Source organism: Arctopsyche grandis, chromosome 6 (assembly GCF_051622035.1).
Source record: "Arctopsyche grandis isolate Sample6627 chromosome 6, ASM5162203v2, whole genome shotgun sequence".
Lineage (NCBI taxonomy): Eukaryota > Metazoa > Arthropoda > Insecta > Trichoptera > Hydropsychidae > Arctopsyche > Arctopsyche grandis.
Genome location: NC_135360.1, coordinates 14,005,010 through 14,026,469, shown reverse-complemented (window position 1 = coordinate 14,026,469; position 21,460 = coordinate 14,005,010). Strand labels below are relative to the sequence as shown.

Below are 21,460 nucleotides of genomic sequence, written 5' to 3'. Positions count from 1 at the left end.
CGAATACCAGAAGTGCCTTTCATACATGGAAACTGTTGGGAGTGCTAACCCGATAGTTAACAATTCAATATCCTTGGTGAATGAACGAAAGTAGTTGTAGGACTTTTTTGTGCTTAAACCGCGGGTCAAATTGTTGCCGAGTGCACCTTAAAAAAAAACTGCATGTATGATAGTCAGGTGACGTTATTTCAATGCTAATTGGTCATTGAAATGAGTGCACCTGAAAGTGTCCAATCACGATTGAATGTATGACACCATGTTGTCATGAGACTTTCATTTTGTTCATAAAAAATATGAAGGAATATGCAATATAATTATTATATTCCTTAATTGTATAAATGATATATGTATGTTTAAGCAATACGTACATATGTACATACATATATTTTATACACATGTGTGATCATAAAAAAATCAATTATTCATGTAAAAACAAAATAATAACATGCATATGTTCAAGACATAAGACATTTTTTTCATAAATGAATTCTTTGATCATTGATATTTGATATCTAGCCATATTTAGCGGGGCTTTTATTTCAGATATGTTATCCCTAATATCCCTGTACTGTACATTTCCATTGTTAGCATTGGTGTGCCTTGAAAATATCCCTGTTTTTGCCGCACATTCTTACACACAGCACGCGAGTAGGATACTCAAATCATCATATATATAAAGACGGTAATCTGTGTGTGTGTGTGTGTATGGGTGTGTGTATGGGTGTGTGTGTGTGTGTGTGTGTGTGTCCTAACTCTCGCCGAACATAATGAATGATTCGATAAAAATCGATAAATTCATTTTTCGACGGGAGGACTTTGTCGCGACTCGAACCGATCACTCCGAATAGCCTGAATATATGTAGGACTAAATTGAGCTAATGGTCACGAACATCACGCCAAATCCAATTCTTCATTTCGCCTTTTTTTTTAAACATTAATTGAAATATTCCTTCTCGCCATATAAAAATACGTAATTTTAATAATTTCATTTAGCGAGGTTTTGAACCATTTTTTTATATATTTATTTTTAATTAAATTTAAATTTAAATTTAACTTCTTTATATTTTGACGATATTCGAGAAAAAAATTGATTTCATTCACCGCGGGCGCCGGGAATCGAATCTCGGACCCTCCGATCTAAACGCGATGTTCTCACGAGCCCGCGCCGAACGCCATATCCTCGCCCAGAATACGTGTTGTAAATACACATCATATGTATATGCACGTAATTTGTTATGTGTAATAATAATATTCAACATTACGAGGTCAATGACCGTTTGTGTATAATCAGAAAATATTACATTTTGTTAACGTTAACTTTAAGAATTGAAAATTATTACAAATAAAGAATTGAAAACTATCTATGAGAGTCTACAAAAATAACGGTTCCGGTTCCGGATTTTTTTTTTAGTTTTATACGAGTATATAATAATTTTATACCCATTCGATGATATTTCATCGGGCTATTCACTAGTAATAAATAAATAAGCGAGTACTCGGTATGACGTCACCTTGTATCCTGCTTGCGCACACGTAAATAAATCTATACGTCAAAAACGGGAAGATTTTCGTTGTAATTTACAACCCAACAGAATCGCTACATCTTATAAATTTAATTTTAAATACTGCACATTTTTTTAAACTCCCATATCTCATAAACGAGAAAAAAGTGTTATTAAACACATTTTATGTAAATAATTCATAAAATTACCTACAAATGATTTCATATGTGCTAAATGTATTATTATATTTAAAAAGGGGGGGGAGGCAAGTGGGCTGTGGGATTTAAAATTACGAATTTAGTAGTCTGTGAGGTCCGAAAGTACTGTTTTATTTCATCGAAATGCAGTTGCTATTGAGAATAACTGCGCCTCTGCTTTCTTATGTGCAGTATTTCTCTTTTTATGCAAGGGTGTTATTAGTTTCATTTAATTTGTACCCTTAAGGTATGAGTAAATATATATATATATATATATATATATATATATATATATATATATATATATATATATATATATATATATATATATATATATCAGTGGCGGGCGGTGACTTTTCAAACAAGGGATGCTGTCCCTTGTTTGAAAAAAAAAACCGACCAATTTATTTTTTAAAATTTAATTTTATTCTTCGTTCCTTTTTACAAAATTCATCGATAACCGCATCATAGAATTTTTTATTGTTTTTTAAATTTGACATTATTTTCTTTTCGATTGCAATTAAAGCAAGACCAGAGAGTCTTTCTTCACTTTGACTACTTCTGGTGAACGTTTTAATTCTTTTCATAGTCGAAAATGATCGTTCAGCCGATGCGCTCGTGGAAGGTATCGTACAAATTAATTGTATTAAACTAAATACTTGTTCCAAAACGTCTATTAGATCATCTTTCACAATTAATTCCTTTACGTCATTTATAGATTTCAAATGAAAATCTTGCGTTGAGTACATGTAAATTAATTCGCTTTTTAATTTCATAAAATCAAAGTATTTTCCATAAGTTAGGTGGAGTGATTTAAATAGGAAATCTGGAAAATTATTTTCATATTCTTTAAATTTTTTGATGTTAAAAAATTCGAGAAATTTTAAATTTTCGATATCTCGAAATCGATTGGTTGTATTTACTGAAAGAGTTTCTAAAATTTCAGAATAGTGAAGTTTATACGTTGTTTTCACATCTTCTTCACATTCAGCATATTTTCTTTTTCTATTAAAATTTTTAGTTATTACTTTGTTCCACAATGAATCAAAATCGTCTTTTTTGTTATCTAAATATTTTACAAATTTTTTAATTTCACTTACGCAATACGATATGTCAAAGGTTTTTTTTTGTAAAATTTCAAATAAAAAATCTGCCGAATTAAATATTGCAGAAAATAAATGCAAATTGAAATTGAATTCAAACTCTTTTAAATAACGATGAAGGACTTCAGCATTTATGACAGCATCAGTATCCCATTCGTCTTCATCATTAATTATTTGATTAAATATTTCCATTAATTCTGTTTGATATTCTAATATCATATTTAAAATTTTGCTATTGTAGTTCCATCGTGTAGGGGCAGCAGTGGGAAATCGTTTTTTTATTTGACAATCGAGAAGGGAAATTCTTCTTGAAGACTTACAAAAAAAAGTTGAAAATGACAACATACGGCTGAAAAAACGTTTGCATCCGGATATATGTTTAACAGATTGCGACAAAACTAAATTCAATCTGTGAGCGTAACAATGGACAAATAAAGAATTAGGACAAATATCTCGAATTTTTCGTTGCACTCCATTATGCTCCCCGGACATTACAGCCGCTCCATCGTACGTTTGTGCAATTAATTTGTCCAAACAACCAAATTCTTCCAAGGTCTCACGTATGTGCTGAAAAAGAGCATTAGCTGTTCTATTGGGACTAACATCGACAAATCCAACAAATCTCTCCTGAATTTCATTGTTTTCATCTACATATCTAAAAATAGTAGATAGCTGAGCTTTGCGACTGATATCTGTAGATTCGTCCACAATTATGGAAACAAATTTTGATGCACGTATTTCAGTTTTAATCTCATCTAGCAAGACTTTTGATATTGCGGATACCAAGTCATTTTGTATATGGTTCGATAGTCCAGTAAACACCGTAGAGTTATCTAAATGAGTTTTCAATTTTATGTCTGATTCACTCAACAGATACAGCAATTCAATATAATTCCCTCTATTTTCCGATTCCTGGTGTTCAAAATGTCCTCGTAAAGGTTGTTCTTGTTTTGCTAAAAAACAGATCGCGCTTATTAATTTCGACAAAATGTATCTATTTGCAGTAACTTCTTTGTTGTGCATTTCAATATTTGCTTTAAATTGAGCACTTAAAAAATTTTCTATACGAGGTCCCTTTCCAAATTTTTTAAATTGAGCAGCAGAACATATGTGAGCTTGAGAACATTCATGTCTCTTGCGCGATTTACTTAAATTGTTTAGGTCAGAAAATCCAAATTTACTCCAGACATTCACTTCTTGAGAAAATAAAATACATGGCCAACAGAATAATTTCGTTAAGTGAGCACATCCACAAATCCATGAAATTTTTTCGTATGTTTCTGTGTTAAAATACCTTTTAAATGTTTTTGTTTTAGACTGAATATTTAATATTGGTGTGGGTTTGGGGCTCTTAACAATAATCTCCTTTTCATTAAATGGGAGAGAAGCAAATCTTCTTTTCAGCACATTTTCAATTAAACAATTGCAATTATTATTGATCTCGACGACAAGTCCACTCTCATTGTTATTTTCGATATCCATATTAAAGGCAATAATGAAAACTCGTAAGTAGTGGAACAGTAAACTAAAAATAAAGTTAGACGAAACTAATTTAAATGAAAACTTAATTCAAAAGTAAAAAATAACCAACTTACAGTATAAATGATTAACTTCGTCTAAAGAAATGAATCGGCTAGCTTTTTGATAAATAACTTGGGGCGTAGCGTGCGGAAATATCGATCAACAGCGGCTTCCAAGTGAAACTCAATAGATAAGCAAACAGAGAAACCGAATCCACCGTAGAGGTTAAACAAGTGTCAACGCGTCCGCGCGAATAAGACAGCCTCATAGTGCGCATGCGCAAATGGGATCGGTCGCGACTCCGAATCCATGACGCGCGCGCACTTCACTCAGCGTCTACTCGCCAGCGTCACTCGCCTGTGGCCGGCCTATGCGAATGCGGCCTATGCGAATCCTTAATAAAAATTATCAAAAGATCCTATATAATGCATCATGTAACAAAAAACACGTGATATGTGAAATATATATCATATACTACATCATAATCACGTACATCACTAAGAATACATCGAAGCGAAATTCAAATATTTATTAAAAATACTCTTGGCTTTTTAAAGTTATAGGGGATGCGCCGCATCCACCGCATCCATGGACCGCACGCCACTGATATATATATATATATATATATATATATATATATATATATATATATATATATATATATATATATATATATATATATATATGCCACTTACAAATTCATATTATACATATTTACATAAAACCCCGAATTCAATTTAAATATAAAATTCCTAAAACGAAATTGCATATAACGAATGTTATGTGAGGAATTGGGGTACAGATAATTTAAATTAATAAAATAGCGACATGTAACGCGTCATGGTCAAAATATTTTGAAATCAATTTCATTGTGTTTAAATACAATATATAGAAAAATTAAAAAATTACGTTATTTTTTGGTGATCGTTCAATAGAGTTACGCAATGTAACTTGTAAAAAATTTAAGTTACGCAACAAAGATGTCGTAATAAATTTTTTTTATTTACAAAAATTATACACGTGAATTAAACTTTAAGCAAATGTATATTAGTTAATATATTATAATACTTTTACATTATAATATTTATTTAATATACTTGGTGTGTGTGTGTGTATATAATATAATATTTATTCAATGTACAAATGTATACCTCCATAGTTTTTACCTCAATGAAATCTACTTTTCAACAAAAAGATTTATATACATATGATTTAATGATTTATTATATTTTTATGAAATATCAACCTACGATTACTTCAAATCAGCATATTTATATTAATCATTTGTAATGTTTATCACTTCGTCACCGCTCAATGGATTTTTCCATTTTTTCATATCATGTAATTTGATCTTTGAATTGACTTATATATATTTCATTTGTACATACATACATAGTTCAAGTTATATTTAGTCTCGAGCTAAAAATTAAGAGTAGTTTGCCCTAAAATATTTCTCCAAATTTTCATTAAATTTTGGTAAAGGAACTCTACATACATATGCATGTACATATGTACATCTTGATTAAAATAATCCACCATTTCCAGGGCTAATTAATATGTTTGTAGTTTATTGTTATTTTTTATGTCATGTTATATCAGAGTTTCCATATATTCGAATATCGAATAGAAATTTTGAATCATTTAGATTAAGTTTATAGGTAGATTAAGATACTATTAAAATTTGAAGATAATCCTAATCTGGTACGTCAAATATAATCAAATGTGCTGCAGATTGAAAATAAAAAAAATTATTTTGTATAAAAATTATTTGAATACACAGATTTGAGATCCCTTTTCAAATATAGCTACCACATTTCAAGTGTTATTCAATGAAACATTCAAATAGTAAACATAATACTTTTATTGCACATAAAAATCAATTGTGAACACAAATCGCAAGTACAGAAGGATTAGCAAAGTGTCAAACTGAATTTAATAGTGTCCATAAGATCCTTGTCCATAATGGCCACGGTTTGAAGCTGCATTGTGGGCGGCGAAATGGGCAGCTTTAGCATGAGCTACTTCAGGAGTATCGACAACACGACCATCATGACCCAGAGGAGCTGGTCCATGAGCGTATCCTGCACCACCATACTGGGAACCGAATCCACTGGAACCACCATATCCACCAGCATTATGCGCACCGAATCCACTGGAACCACCATATCCGCCAGCATTATGCGCACCACCATGAGCAGCCGCTTGATATGCAGCAAAGTGAGCAGCCTTAGCATGAGCCACCTCAGGAGTATCTACAACACGTCCGTCATGTCCAATGGGAGCAGCTCCACCGTGATAACCACCGTAATATCCCTTGTTGTTGTAGTCTTGAGATTGGGCGATTCCCTCTCCTTTCCAACTTCCATCGTGGTAGGATCCATAGCCTTTGTTGTCTTGAGATTGGGCGAGTCCTTCTCCTCTCCATTGGCCGTTGGGAGATCCTCCGTATTGTCCTCTGTTGTATTGACCATGATCCTGAGATTCTAGAAAGCCCTCTCCTTTCCAGCTGCCATCATGATAGGTAGGATATGCGGCTGCCACAGCAGCAAGGCACAAAATTCCAACCTAGTATAAAAGATTAGTTGCAATTAAAGGATTAATGTAATGTAAGGATGCTGATTTAAAATCACTCACAGTAAGTTTCATGTTTGAAGTGTTTTTGTGTTGTCTTTTCGCCGTTTCGAGCGTTTGTATTGTTTATTGGAAAAATCCGATATTTTATATAGCGATGAGTGACTGAAGATGATGGTGGGAGTGAAGGCGTCGAAGCACTCTTCCGTTAACACCTTCGTCATTGTTTTCGAAAAGTACACGTTGTACAAATCGTTACACAACGAGTATCCTTGAGGTGTAAGAAATGGAAAAACAAAATTGGAATTTTATACGGAGTCTTCCTTTCGCGATGATTCAATATCGATGAACTAGTAGGTGTTTCCGCACGGTCGAGTATGTGTATAAATAGCTATATGATATAATGCAACAATGAATTATGTCAATTGTTATATCGATTCATATTTTATTTGATTATATGGAATGCGGTCTAACATTGTACTGCGGTACAGTATATATCATACTATTTTATGAAATATCGATTTTTTTTTATCTTAACTAATAAACTAATATGTACGTACCTATATGTTTTTGACCTAATCTGAGGCAACATCGGAAAGTTTGTCAATTTACATACTACGTGATTTTATCTTCTAGGTATATGTGAATATTCGAAGATCTAATTTAATTTTAAGGAAAAATAAAAAAAAATACAGATTATCTTCATTAAGACGCAAACACACAAAGTGGTATGCGGCACATTTTTTTTGGATAGTTTAAAACAAATACTAGCACACCTGATTTATGCTATTGAAATCCAGGCCAAAACATAGTACCTGGAGTGTTTTCATTGATATTTTATCCTTATATTGACATAAATTTGACAGTAATCGATAACGGTGATTCGCATATTTGAAACAATGTAGAAATTATAAGATTGTACAAATAAGCAATTAAACGAGGATACACAGCTGGAGTTGCTACGTAGGCAAGCCGTATTGTACAATTATGTGTGTATGCGCCTTGAACATATTTATATAAAAAATAATGTCAAATTACTATCGTATACAGTATTGAATATTATTACGCTACTATTCCAAATCAGCAATGACTTCAATAAAAATAAAATTTCAAAAAAATTACGTCGTATCGATAAGAATTCAGTTCGATAGGACTAACGGTGTTCAAAAATTATCCAAAATACACAGACACACACATTTTTTCTACATCATGAAAACGGATCAGTGTTCATGATTCATATGTACATATTACTAAGAATAATGATCATACAATAGAAATTTAAAGCAAGAAAAGGAATAATAAAAATGATCAATATGAGAGGGAACGTTGTTGAAAGAAGAGCAAGATCTATATAAAAAGGAATTACAGGAATAGTTGGTAGAACAGGGATTAATGTGAAATAATAAAGAATTGCGTAGGGATCTATCTAGATTGAACATTGGAATAGGATCTTACTTGATAAATAAGGACTATCAATGATGTTGCAATCGGGTGTTAAAAGCGTCTCCCAAATTCTATATAAAAAAAAAATTTACTTCATGACTTTTGAAATGTCCCTTTATTATTACTATTAAGATAAACTGTTTCAGATAACTATACATATGTATATATTATGATTTACCTATCGAAGCCCGACTATATGTATACATATGAATGTACATACATAGCTATTTTTAAATATGATCTATGAAACATTCCACAATACTGATAATCTTAAATTTTCTTGGGCAAAAAAAAAAACAACAGAAACAATTTACGTATGTTAAAATAACGAATATTTTCTCAACCAATTAATAAACAATTGAATGTCACTTAGTTTCTCATACGTATTTTATTGATTTTTTTTTTTTTATACATATCAATCAGAAAGAAATATATATTCGTTTCTTTAATTATGTACACTTCATGTCCTTTGGAACTTCATTGATATGTTCATATTGGATGATAGGATTTAAAATATTATTACGCTAACATTAAATTGTATGCATATGAATTAGGTAAATCAAATGTGTTCACCACGCACGTTTCACAACATCAATAAAAAGGTATGGAGCCTTCACGAACACAGAAGGATTGCCAAATTTTAGTATCATTTTACCTATATTTTAAATATTTGTAAGAAACCACGAGCCAGAGTACTACAATAACAACGTCGTAAATATTTGCGAAATTGTCAATTTCAAGATTATACCGTTCTATTACACTATTTTGTTTTTGCGTATTTTTACCAAAATTTCAGGTGCAACACTTGACTTTGAGATCACTTTTTCGCTCCGTTGAAGATGTCAGTAACTTATGAAGAATTCGTTCTATTTCTTTTGACGAAACGTGTTTTCCCTTTTGCTATAGGCTTCCTGCAAAATAATTGTAACCGAAACTTTTTGTGACTATACAATTATGGACATACAGGTGTACGAAGAATCTGGAATATTTAACTATAGATTATATGAAAAAAATTGCTTTCACAAAAGTGTCTCGGTCTTAGGCACGTTATAATGCCCTTGAAAATTTTATAAATTTGATATGTTACTATGACAACCAAATTTGTCCAAGAACATGACAATGAAAGTAAACTGGACTGTGACCCCCTACTCCGATTAAAATACTTCAACAACTAGTATATAACGTGGCCGGCCAACCCCAACGATATCATTAGCAGTTTTCTGTCCACTAGAAAAGGCTAGACGTACAGACAACATGAAATTCGTAGTGAGTTTCAGCACCAGTGCAGAATTCAGTGAGCTCAAACCTATATACGTATATTGTATTTCATTTCTATTTGTGTGTTATTAGGTAGCTGTTTTGTGCCTGGCTGGCTTCGTCGCCGCTCATGAAGATGGCAGCTGGAAGGGAGAAGGCTTAGCCGAATCTCAGGACCATGGACAATGGGGACATGGATACGCCGGTGGATGGGCTGGTCAAGGAGCATGGGGAGGTAATGGAGGATGGGCAGGTTATGGTGCCCATGAAGACGGAAGCTGGAAGGGAGAAGGTATCGCCGAATCTCAAGATCATGGACAGTGGGACAATGGTGCATGGGGACATGGTGCCGGAAACGGAGCTTGGGGTCACTCTGCCGGAGCTTGGGGTCATGGTGCCTGGGCTCATGGTGGTGCCGCTCCTTTGGGACATGACGGACGTGTTGTAGACACCCCTGAAGTCGCTGCCGCTAAAGCCGCCCACTTTGCCGCCCTCAACGGTGCTCATGGACATGGTGCTGGAGTATACGCTCATGGTGCCCCCGCTGCCGCTTACGGTGCCGGTTGGGGACATGGTGCCCATGGTGCTTGGGCTCATGGTGCCCATGGTGCCGCTCCTCTCGCTCATGACGGACGTGTTGTAGACACCCCTGAAGTCGCTCACGCTAAAGCTGCCCATTACGCCGCTGTCGCCGCTGCTGGTTCCCATGGACATGGTGCTCATGGTCATCATTGGTAAGCCCTACGCCACAAAAGTTGCCGATATATAGATTTCTTTCGAATTTGTTTTTTTTTATTTACCTTTCTTCTAACTTTTTCGTTTGATCATATTTTGTTTTTCCAATTTTTATTTGGTGCGCTTTGACGCATCATTGTATATATAAAAAAGTGTATATATTCTGTAATTAATATTATATAATGTATATGATGTACAATAAACAATAAATCGTATATACGTATGCGCAAAATAATTCTTTGATTGATTTACCCTTATTTTATTACGATTGGCGAGTAAATGTTTGATATGCAAGACACTTAATGAACTACATATCAATGAACTTTACGAGGTTAAATGTCTTAAATAAGACAGGATATTGATTATAATGATTTGACCGTCAATTACGTGCTAGAATTTCTTACTGATTTTCGAAAGGACCTATAAGTCCTTGAGATACCTATTTAAAATAAATATATGTTATGACCTAATTGGAAACTTGTCTTGTCACTGTTATCCATTTTACAATTGATATTTATTATATTCACAATTTATTGTATAATACTTATCGGATAGTAATTTTACTCTGGAAAGTAATCATTTTTGATTTATTCCGTGTTTTAATTTTGTAATAACAATTAAATTTGACAGTGCACTTCAAATCATATCCAGTATTATTAAATGCACGATTTCATTCACTTTAAAAATTGATACCGATAGTGCATATAATAAATCAATTTTATACAACACACTTTTTTCCGAATCAGTAATAATTTACATAAAAAAAGTTTTTATTGTTTTCTTGCATAATGAATCTCAACATAATATCTAATAGCACATAGAAATTAATTTTATACTAGAATGATTGGTAGCGACACGTATTTTGGGCATTTTGCTATTAATGCTTAATTGATTCTAAAATTCGGAATAATGCTAATAGATACTTAATTCGTAAAATATGCGAATAGATTCTAAAATAACAAACAAAAGTGAAATTTGCATAAAATTAATAAACAATTTAGAAGGGTTTTCCTATCTCTTTGCTCATTTATTATGTGAAGAAATTGAGGGGATAAAACAGAGCTTGTAGTTTACCATACACGGTGTTTTTCCTACGGAAACCAAGCAACTGCTTTTGTCTACTACTGTAACAAAAGACAGTTGGAGCTGTGTATCCGAAAGGCTGCTCAAAAATGCGTCTTAAAACTAGACTCGCACTCAAGACTAAATGAGACTATGAAATGAAATCTATTCCTCCAAACATCGAGTAAACTATTCAATCCATCTGTGACAGGTATAAAATCTAATATTAATATTAAAGAAACAGTTTTGTTTTTAAGAAACCTGCCATTGTTTAATTTATTAACAGAGGCTCAATGTTTGGAAGGATATTAGCACTTTTTTAGAAAATTAATAGAGAATATAAAAAGGGAATCCACGCCGGATATATTGCTATATACATATTATTAATGGCAACAAAAATTAAATATGAAGAGTTTGGTTGTGCAGCTCTAAAATAGATTTAGTGTCCCGTCAATGGTGTGGATGCTGAAAGGTATTTTAGTAAATAAAATATATGTAATTGTTACCGATCGTCGCACAAATCTCAAAAAAGAATCTAGAAATATGCTCCATGTTGAGTTTTAATAAATTTTAATTGGTATTATATTTTTTGTCTTTGAATTTTTATATTCATGTTTTTTTCATTGTAATTTTAATTCCAAAACATTTTTGAATTTTTCTATTATTTTTCAATTGTTGTGTTGTCTTTAAATTGTATATACATATGTATATAAATTTTATTAAAATTCATTGAAATTTTTTATTATTTAAAATTAAACTCTTCATAAAAATAGATGCTTAAAATACGTGTCTCTAATGATTGCTAATATGTAAGTTCTAAAGTTGAAGGCTCGATATACATATGTATGTATGTATTTATATGTGTCAAATATTGATTGCAAGATTTGGCTCAAACATACAGTAATATTAACCAAAATACATATGTATGTAGAACCGTGATAAAATTTAAAAAAATATATTGTATATAACCACTCGTTATCGAAATAATTATACAATTTTAAATCAAGCAAAAATCATACAAAATCAATTTAACACAAATTCAAATTTATAATTGAATCGAATGAATTCAACCATAAATTATTTTCAGATGAGAGTATAATTTAATTATTATCATTTTTTTAAATATTTTAGTTCACAAAATGGGACTTTAAGTTTTCTTTTAATACAATTTTTCTACGATTAATTCTATTTGTACGCTTCGGCAACAGTAAAAATTACATTTATGTACTATTATATACATATTTATGTAGTTATTGTTCAATTAATTTTTGAATGTCAAGTATATTTTTCCTGCGATTCTTTTATACATATTTACCTTGACAGTTAAGTCGGTAGTATCATGCGAAATAAATTTAATATTCTATAAAACTATTATTAAATAAATTTCCTCAATTCTTATATCCCATAGGGTTTTCCCAAAGATCGTATAATAGTCGTGTTAAATAAACATAGTCATCGCATAAAAAATATTACTTTGTTTCTTTTTATTAAGATACAGTAACTACTAGTGATTTTTTTTTTCATTTCTTGAAATGTCTTCTTATTTTCTGCAGAAATAGGTATGTATGTATGTATATCAGAAAATCCACACTTTTATGTCATTCTTTGATTTGATGCCACTACCTGGGGCCGACGCACCGTTGACCCCCCCCCCCCCTCTAAACACCAACGTGCATATGACAGAAGCCGGAAGAAACTGAGAACTTGTTTCTCTGAAGTCAAATAACAATCTAAAACGTGTAACGAAACCAGACCTACATACATATGTTAATTCGTATGATTGCACTTTTGTTAAGATTATGCACGAGTGAAAATTGTATACAGTATAATTTATTGTTCTACGTACCATAAAATTCTGATTTGCATTTGGTATTTTCATTGAACTCATACTAAATATTTTGATTATTGCAGGTCTCAGCAATATTTTATTGAAATACAATTTAATCTACCATTTTTCTTGCAACAGTTTATTGTTTGGCATATTTTATTCGTGAGTAGTCGTTATTAAACAGTCAACTTTCTGCGTTTCTCGAAAATAACAATATTTTAGTTAAAATAAGTTAAAATACGTTATATAAGTCCAAAGAGGATCAGAGTTCTTTTTTTTCTATTTTATAATAAAAAAATAGGGTGCTACTAGGCTTGGAACTAGTGTCCGACCCTGTTAACATACATACATACTATGTATACATATACCTTCTTCGATGTCTTCTTTCGTTTCTTATTTTTAATGTGGAATGAAAATAAACTTTTTTTATTATTTCAGTACTCAGCAATAATTGTAGAAGATAATAGCCTTCGAAGTGCTATTATAAGTATGCATGTACATACATATGTATGTAAAACGGTTTCATATTAACTCACTTGAATTTCCAATCATAATTCACAATCATTAAAATAAGGATAAATCAATCAAAGAGATATATATTTTGCGTATACGTATATACGATTTATTTTTCATTGTACATCATATATTTTATACAATAATTATTATAGAATATATACATTTTTATATATACAATGATGCGTCAAAACACATCAAATTATAAATTGAAAAAAAAACATAATCAAACAACAAAAAAGTTAACAAACTTGAGAACTCTATATATTCGCAGTTTTTGGGGCGTAGGGCTTACCAATGATGACCATGAGCACCATGTCCATGGGAACCAGCAGCGGCGACAGCGGCGTAATGGGCAGCTTTAGCGTGGGCGACTTCAGGGGTGTCTACAACACGTCCGTCATGAGCAAGAGGAGCAGCACCATGGGCACCATGGGCACCATGGGCACCATGGGCACCATGTCCCCAACCGGCACCGTAAGCGGCAGCGGGGGCACCATGAGCGTATACTCCAGCACCGTGTCCATGAGCACCGTTGAGGGCGGCAAAGTGGGCGGCTTTAGCGGCAGCGACTTCAGGGGTGTCTACAACACGTCCGTCATGTCCCAAAGGAGCGGCACCACCATGAGCCCAGGCACCATGACCCCAAGCTCCGGCAGAGTGACCCCAAGCTCCGTTTCCGGCACCATGTCCCCATGCACCATTGTCCCACTGTCCATGATCTTGAGATTCGGCGATACCTTCTCCCTTCCAGCTTCCGTCTTCATGGGCACCATAACCTGCCCATCCTCCATTACCTCCCCATGCTCCTTGACCAGCCCATCCACCGGCGTATCCATGTCCCCATTGTCCATGGTCCTGGGATTCGGCTAAGCCTTCTCCCTTCCAGCTGCCATCTTCATGAGCGGCGACGAAGCCAGCCAGGCACAAAACAGCTACCTAATAACACACAAATAGAAGTTAAGCACAATGCACAAATATTATTTCAAGTTCAATTAATCCAGAACTAGTGCTGAAACTCACTACGAATTTCATGTTGTCTGTACGTCTAGCCTTTTCTAGTGGACAGAAAACTGCTAATGATATCGTTAGGGATGGCGAGCCACATTATATACTAGTTGTCGAAGTATTTTAACCGGAGTAGGGGGGCATAGCTCAGTGTACTTTCATTGTCATGTTCGTGGACAAATAACACCGGTTAAAGTGACAATTATCCTTGACTACCACAGTGTACCAAAGCTTTGGTATTCTGTATGTGTGCATGTCCTAACGCTTGCCGAACATAATGAATGAATCGATAAAAAGCTTAAATATTGTATAAACTCATTCGTCGAGACTTGCCGCGGTATCGAACCTGTGAACCCGCGAACACAAATATCCTCTTATAGGAGTTCGGCGAGCTAGCCATTAGGTTATCGTCGAATTTTAAATTTGCTTTTTTTTATTTAAATATTAATTGAAATTGCTTCTTTCACACCATATAAAAAGTACGTAATAATGATTTTATTCACCGAGGTTTTGAACATTTTTTTTGGTTTTTATATTAAAAAATTAAATATATATATATATATATATATATATATATATATATATATATATATATATATATATATATATATATATATATATTAATTAAAATTAAATATATTTTAACGGTATTTGAAAAATAAAATGGAGTGAAAGTCGTGAGGTCGACACCTCGCGACTTTTCGATCCTTGCCTCGGTACGCTCCCAACTCGGCCACCGCTTTCCCCGGAAAAGAGGTTAAAAATATACATAATATATGTAATGTGCTATCCAGTTGCAACCTATATTATGTGTAATAATAATATTCAAGGTTGCGAGGTCAATGACAAGGTTGCGTTTATAATCGGAAAGTATTATATTTTGTAAACTTATTATAATTGCTAAACTTTTGTATGCATTAAATTAAAAATTGGAAAACAGCGGGTTTACAGTTGTCTTCGACCTTACACATGAATTATTTAGCCAGGTTATGAACCTTTTTTTTCCATATTAAATAATTAAATATATGAATTAAGTTAATTATATTTTAAAGGAATTTGAAAAAAATTACGACGACGATAAAAAAAATGATCAAATATTTGCGTTTGATCGAACACATTTTCTCGAATGTGCTCAATCGATTCCGGTTCCGGATTTCTGTTGCATTTTCGGATCTCGATTCCGATTTCAATTCTGGATTTTGTTTCCTTTTTCAGTTCTGGTTCCGGATTTCTATTTCAATTTCGATTCCCAATACCATTTTCCAATTTCGATTTTAGTTCCAATTCCCGATTATCATTTATATTCCGGTTACTTTAAATATTATTTTTATTGAATAATTTTATATGCCATAATAATTTTATGCCCACGTGATGATATTCCATCGGGCTAATCACTATTGTATTAAAAATATCTGATAGTAATTTTACTCTTGAAAGTAATCATTTTTTATTCATTCCGTGTTTTAATTTTGTAATAACAATTAAATTTGACACGATTTCATTCACTTTAAAAATTTATACCGATAGTACATATGTATGTATAATTAATCTATTTAATACAACACATTTTTTTCCGAATCAGTAATAAATTAAATGAAAATAGTTTTTATTGTTTTTTTTTGCACAATGAATCGTAACATAATATATTCTAATAGCATTTAGAAAATCATTTTATACTAAAATGATTGGTAATATGTAAGTTCTAAAGTAGTAGGCTCGATATATGTGTGTCAAATATTGATTTGCAAGATTTGGTTCAAGCATACAGGAATGTCAACCAAAATATTTATGTAGAACCGTGGTAAAAATTCTAATTTCCATTTGGTATTTTCATTGTACTCATGCTAAATATTTTGTTTATTGTCAGGCCGACGCAATATTTTATTAAAATACAATTTAAGCTACCATTTTTCTTACAACAGTTTACTCTTTGACATGTTTTATTAGTGAGTACTTGATATGAGACAGTCAACTTCCTGCGTTTTTCGAAGATTATAATATTTTAGTTAAATTGAGTTAAAAAACGTTTTATAAGTTCAAAGAGGATCAAAGAGTTCTTTTTTTTCTTTTTTATAATAAACAATGAGGGTGCTTCTAGGCTTGGACCTAGTGTGTAGCCCCCTAGAGCCGGCCCTGTTAACATACATACATACATATGTATAAACCTTCTTCGATGTCTTCTCTCGTTTCTTATTTTTATCGTAGAATGAAACTAAACTTTTTTTATTATTTCAATACTCAGCAATAATTGTAGAAGATAACAGCCTTCGAAGTGCTATTATAAGTATGTATGTAAAACGGTTTCATATTAACTCGCTTGAATTGACAATCATAATTCACAATCATTAAAATAAGGATAAATCAATCAAAGAGATATATATTTTGCGTATACGTATATACGATTTATTTTTTATTGTACATCATACATATATTTTATACAATAATTATTATAGAATATATACATTTTTGTATATACATACATACAATGATGCGTTAAAGCACATCAAATCATAAATAAATTGAAAAAAAACATAATCAAACAAAAAAGTTAAAAAGAAAGTAGAAAAAAAATTATCACAACAAACTCGAGAACTCTATTTATCGGCAGTTTTTGGGGCGTAGGGCTTACCAATGATGACCATGAGCACCATGTCCATGGGAACCAGCAGCGGCGACAGCGGCGTAATGGGCAGCTTTAGCGTGGGCGACTTCAGGGGTGTCTACAACACGTCCGTCATGAGCGAGAGGAGCGGCACCATGGGCACCATGAGCCCAAGCACCATGGGCACCATGTCCCCAACCGGCACCGTAAGCGGCAGCGGGGGCACCATGAGCGTATACTCCAGCACCGTGTCCATGAGCACCGTTGAGGGCGGCAAAGTGGGCGGCTTTAGCGGCAGCGACTTCAGGGGTGTCTACAACACGTCCGTCATGTCCCAAAGGAGCGGCACCACCATGAGCCCAGGCACCATGACCCCAAGCTCCGGCAGAGTGACCCCAAGCTCCGTTTCCGGCACCATGTCCCCATGCACCATTGTCCCACTGTCCATGATCTTGAGATTCGGCGATACCTTCTCCCTTCCAGCTTCCGTCTTCATGGGCACCATAACCTGCCCATCCTCCATTACCTCCCCATGCTCCTTGACCAGCCCATCCACCGGCGTATCCATGTCCCCATTGTCCATGGTCCTGAGATTCGGCTAAGCCTTCTCCCTTCCAGCTGCCATCTTCATGAGCGGCGACGAAGCCAGCCAGGCACAAAACAGCTACCTAATAACACACAAATAGAAGTTAAGCACAATGCACAAATATTATTTCGAGTTCAATTAATCCAGAACTAGTGCTGAAACTCACTACGAATTTCATGTTGTCTGTACGTCTAGCCTTTTCCAGTGGACAGAAAACTGCTAATGATATCGTTAGGGATGGCGAGCCACATTATATACTAGTTGTTGAAGTATTTTAACCGGAGTAGGGGGGCATAGCTCAGTGTACTTTCATTGTCATGTTCGTGGACAAATAACACCGGTTAAAGTGACAAGTATCCTTGACTACCACAGTGAACCAAAGCTTTGGTATTCGTTGAATTTTTCCACGGTGCAACTTGATATGGAGCAAAACCACTTTACCCACCGCGGTCGATTATTATTGGTAGCAATAAAAAAATATTGCATATTAATTTTCCCTGTCACTTTTCATACTGGATGGTTTTTATTGCAATTGTTTTTATGACATGTTTACCCGATTGGTGAACGTAGGAATTACAAGACGTACCCCGCCACATATAATACATATGTAACAATACGGAACGGATAAAAAATATAATAGTACAAATGTGAATACTTTGCGTCTTCGATAATAATTATAAGTGCTGTAATAAAGCATTGAAAAATATATTTGTACATTTGTATATATGAGCCGTAAACTTTTTAAATTAATTTAGAAGTTCGATTTGATAATTTAATAATTTCATGCTACTATTATAAATCTGGGAATGTTCTTAGTATTAATTTATTTTATTTCATTTAAATATAAACGTTCAAGGTACATACATAAAACAAATTCAAAGCAAAATCCTTCAACTTTGATTGCCCTATAAATGCCTGCTAAAGAGAAAATCACAACTGTACATAATTCAACAATTGAGCAGTAATATTTAATAAAAATGTCAAAAGTCCACTTTTTTTAATTTTGAAAAATATTTTGCATAACATTAAATATGTTTTACGTTTAAAAATATTTAAAAATACTGGTGGCCTGTATTGGCGAAAACAAACCGAGTGGGACTTGGTACGTGTTTTTTTTTTAGAAACTTTCAAACATGCGAAAAAAACGCAGCACCCCTAGCCCATATTCATGGTACACGGTCCCAAAAATCACCCCCTGGAGTGTTTTTGGTGATATTTTATCCTTGTATTTATCCTTGATTGACAGTGATCGATATCGGTGAATTCCATATTTGGAAAAAATTTAGGAGAAACTTGTCGGCTGCATATACATATACATACATAGATATGCAAACACATGCGACCTCCCAAACATATTCATTCTGCACGTGCACAGCAGGAAGCCGAGGACACATGATATCCCATACCACTCAGTGTGTTTTCGTCCTAATACGTTTATTCTGGTTTTCCGATATTCTGGACATATCGAATTAAAAGAAGTAATAACAATTTGTGAATTTACTCAAACAGAAATAGTGTTTGGAACTGAAAATTGGACTTCCGCCATTTTCAAATATAACGGCTCATATAATAAACAAAAATTTTAATTATAAAATCATTTTAAATAAAACTCGACACTTAAAAAGGAATGAAGGTATTCAATACTTGGGATAAAATCTGCAAATATCAATGACTAAATTATAATTTTTTTTTAAATTTACTTACATTTTAAATATTACTACGCAGTCGTGGATATATGTATGTACTAGGCCAATTGTAAAAAATGCTTTTGACCGATTTATATTTATAAAGCCACTATTTGCATCACATCGTATCACCGCACATGATGGTTAAAATGAGATGTTGACACATTGTTATTTTCCTTATTCTATAAAGTTTTGATCGATTTTTTATATAACTAACCTCACTGTATCCTTTTAATTAATGTCGTTTGAAGCACACATCGCTATAATTGAAGTCGTTTGTGCAAATTTCTATATATCCCGACCCTCGAAAATGTATTAAAATAATATGGGCCCTGTCCGTTTTATTTGAATCTGGTGTATTTGGTACTTTTTAATAAAAGACGATTCACTTTTCACGCAACTTTTTCTCTCGCAACATTGATTTACATCTAAAAGACAATTTATGATTTTTATACTTGCATACATATGTATGTACGTATTATATATACATCTTCACGGGTGTCATAATGCATTGGTTCACTGCAACTTTTTTTTTAATAATATTAAATGTATATTTTACCATGATGCCATTATGCCTGCCCTTGAGCGACACCTATGGAATTAAACTTGTACGTATGTATGTATATAAATTTATAGATAATAAATTTGAAATCATATTCAAATAGTGGTGACAAATAATAGGCAGGATATTTTTGCCAATTTGATGAAGAACTGTTTCAACAATGAAATTAGTTAAATTGGCAAACTTTGCAGGAAACGATCGGTTTAAAGTAATAAATATCGAAGTCTTACCAGCACTACTGCATAAATACTCAAAATAAAGTTAACATACATACATATGTACATATATACCTTCTTCGATGTCTTCTCTCGTTTCTTATTTTTACTTTATCTATGTACGTAGTAACAATAGATGAAGTTTTGTGATCATGCGAAAATTCGAACTCGAGATTTTTTTATTGTAGAATGAAACTAAACTTTTTTTTTTATTTCAATACTCAGCAATAATTGTAGAAGATTATAGCCTTCGAAATGCTATTATAAGTATGTATGTAAATCGGTTTCATATTAACTCGCTTAAATTGACAATCATAATCCACAATCATTAAAATAAGGATAAATCAATCAAAGAGATATGTATTTTGCGTATACGTATATACGATTTATTTTTTTATTGTACATCATATATTTTATACAATAATTATTATAGAATATATACATTTTTATATATACAATGATGCGTCAAAGCACATCAAATTATAAATTGAAAAAAAAAACATAATCAAACAACAAAAAAGGTAACAAACTTGAGAACTCTATATATTGGCAGTTTTTGGGGCGTAGGGCTTACCAATGATGACCATGAGCACCATGTCCATGGGAACCAGCAGCGGCGACAGCGGCGTAATGGGCAGCTTTAGCGTGGGCGACTTCAGGGGTGTCTACAACACGTCCGTCATGAGCGAGAGGAGCGGCACCATGGGCACCATGAGCCCAAGCACCATGGGCACCATGTCCCCAACCGGCACCGTAAGCGGCAGCGGGGGCACCATGAGCGTATACTCCAGCACCATGTCCATGAGCACCGTTGAGGGCGGCAAAGTGGGCGGCTTTAGCGGCAGCGACTTCGGGGGTGTCTACAACACGTCCGTCATGTCCCAAAGGAGCGGCACCACCATGAGCCCAGGCACCATGACCCCAAGCTCCGGCAGAGTGACCCCAAGCTCCGTTTCCGGCACCATGTCCCCATGCACCATTGTCCCACTGTCCATGATCTTGAGATTCGGCGATACCTTCTCCCTTCCAGCTTCCGTCTTCATGGGCACCATAACCTGCCCATCCTCCAT

The 21,460-nt window shown here is 33.6% G+C and overlaps 2 protein-coding genes across 2 annotated transcripts; one reads left to right on the top strand and one right to left on the bottom strand.

The window, feature by feature from the left end:
* Positions 1 to 9,548: 9,548 nt before the first annotated feature.
* On the top strand, positions 9,549 to 10,557 carry LOC143912761 (uncharacterized). Its single transcript, XM_077432128.1, has 2 exons — positions 9,549 to 9,603; positions 9,688 to 10,557. The coding sequence occupies exons 1-2, from the start codon at positions 9,592 to 9,594 to the stop codon at positions 10,330 to 10,332; spliced, it is 657 nt and encodes a 218-aa protein (XP_077288254.1). The 5' UTR covers positions 9,549 to 9,591; the 3' UTR covers positions 10,333 to 10,557.
* A 6,567-nt stretch (positions 10,558 to 17,124) lies between these two features.
* LOC143913799 (uncharacterized) lies at positions 17,125 to 18,149 on the bottom strand. The gene is made up of 2 exons (XM_077433803.1): positions 18,095 to 18,149; positions 17,125 to 18,010 (listed from the first exon to the last, which is right to left on the bottom strand). Exons 1-2 carry the CDS (start codon positions 18,104 to 18,106, stop codon positions 17,366 to 17,368), a joined length of 657 nt encoding a protein of 218 aa, XP_077289929.1. The 5' UTR covers positions 18,107 to 18,149; the 3' UTR covers positions 17,125 to 17,365.
* Positions 18,150 to 21,460: the final 3,311 nt, after the last annotated feature.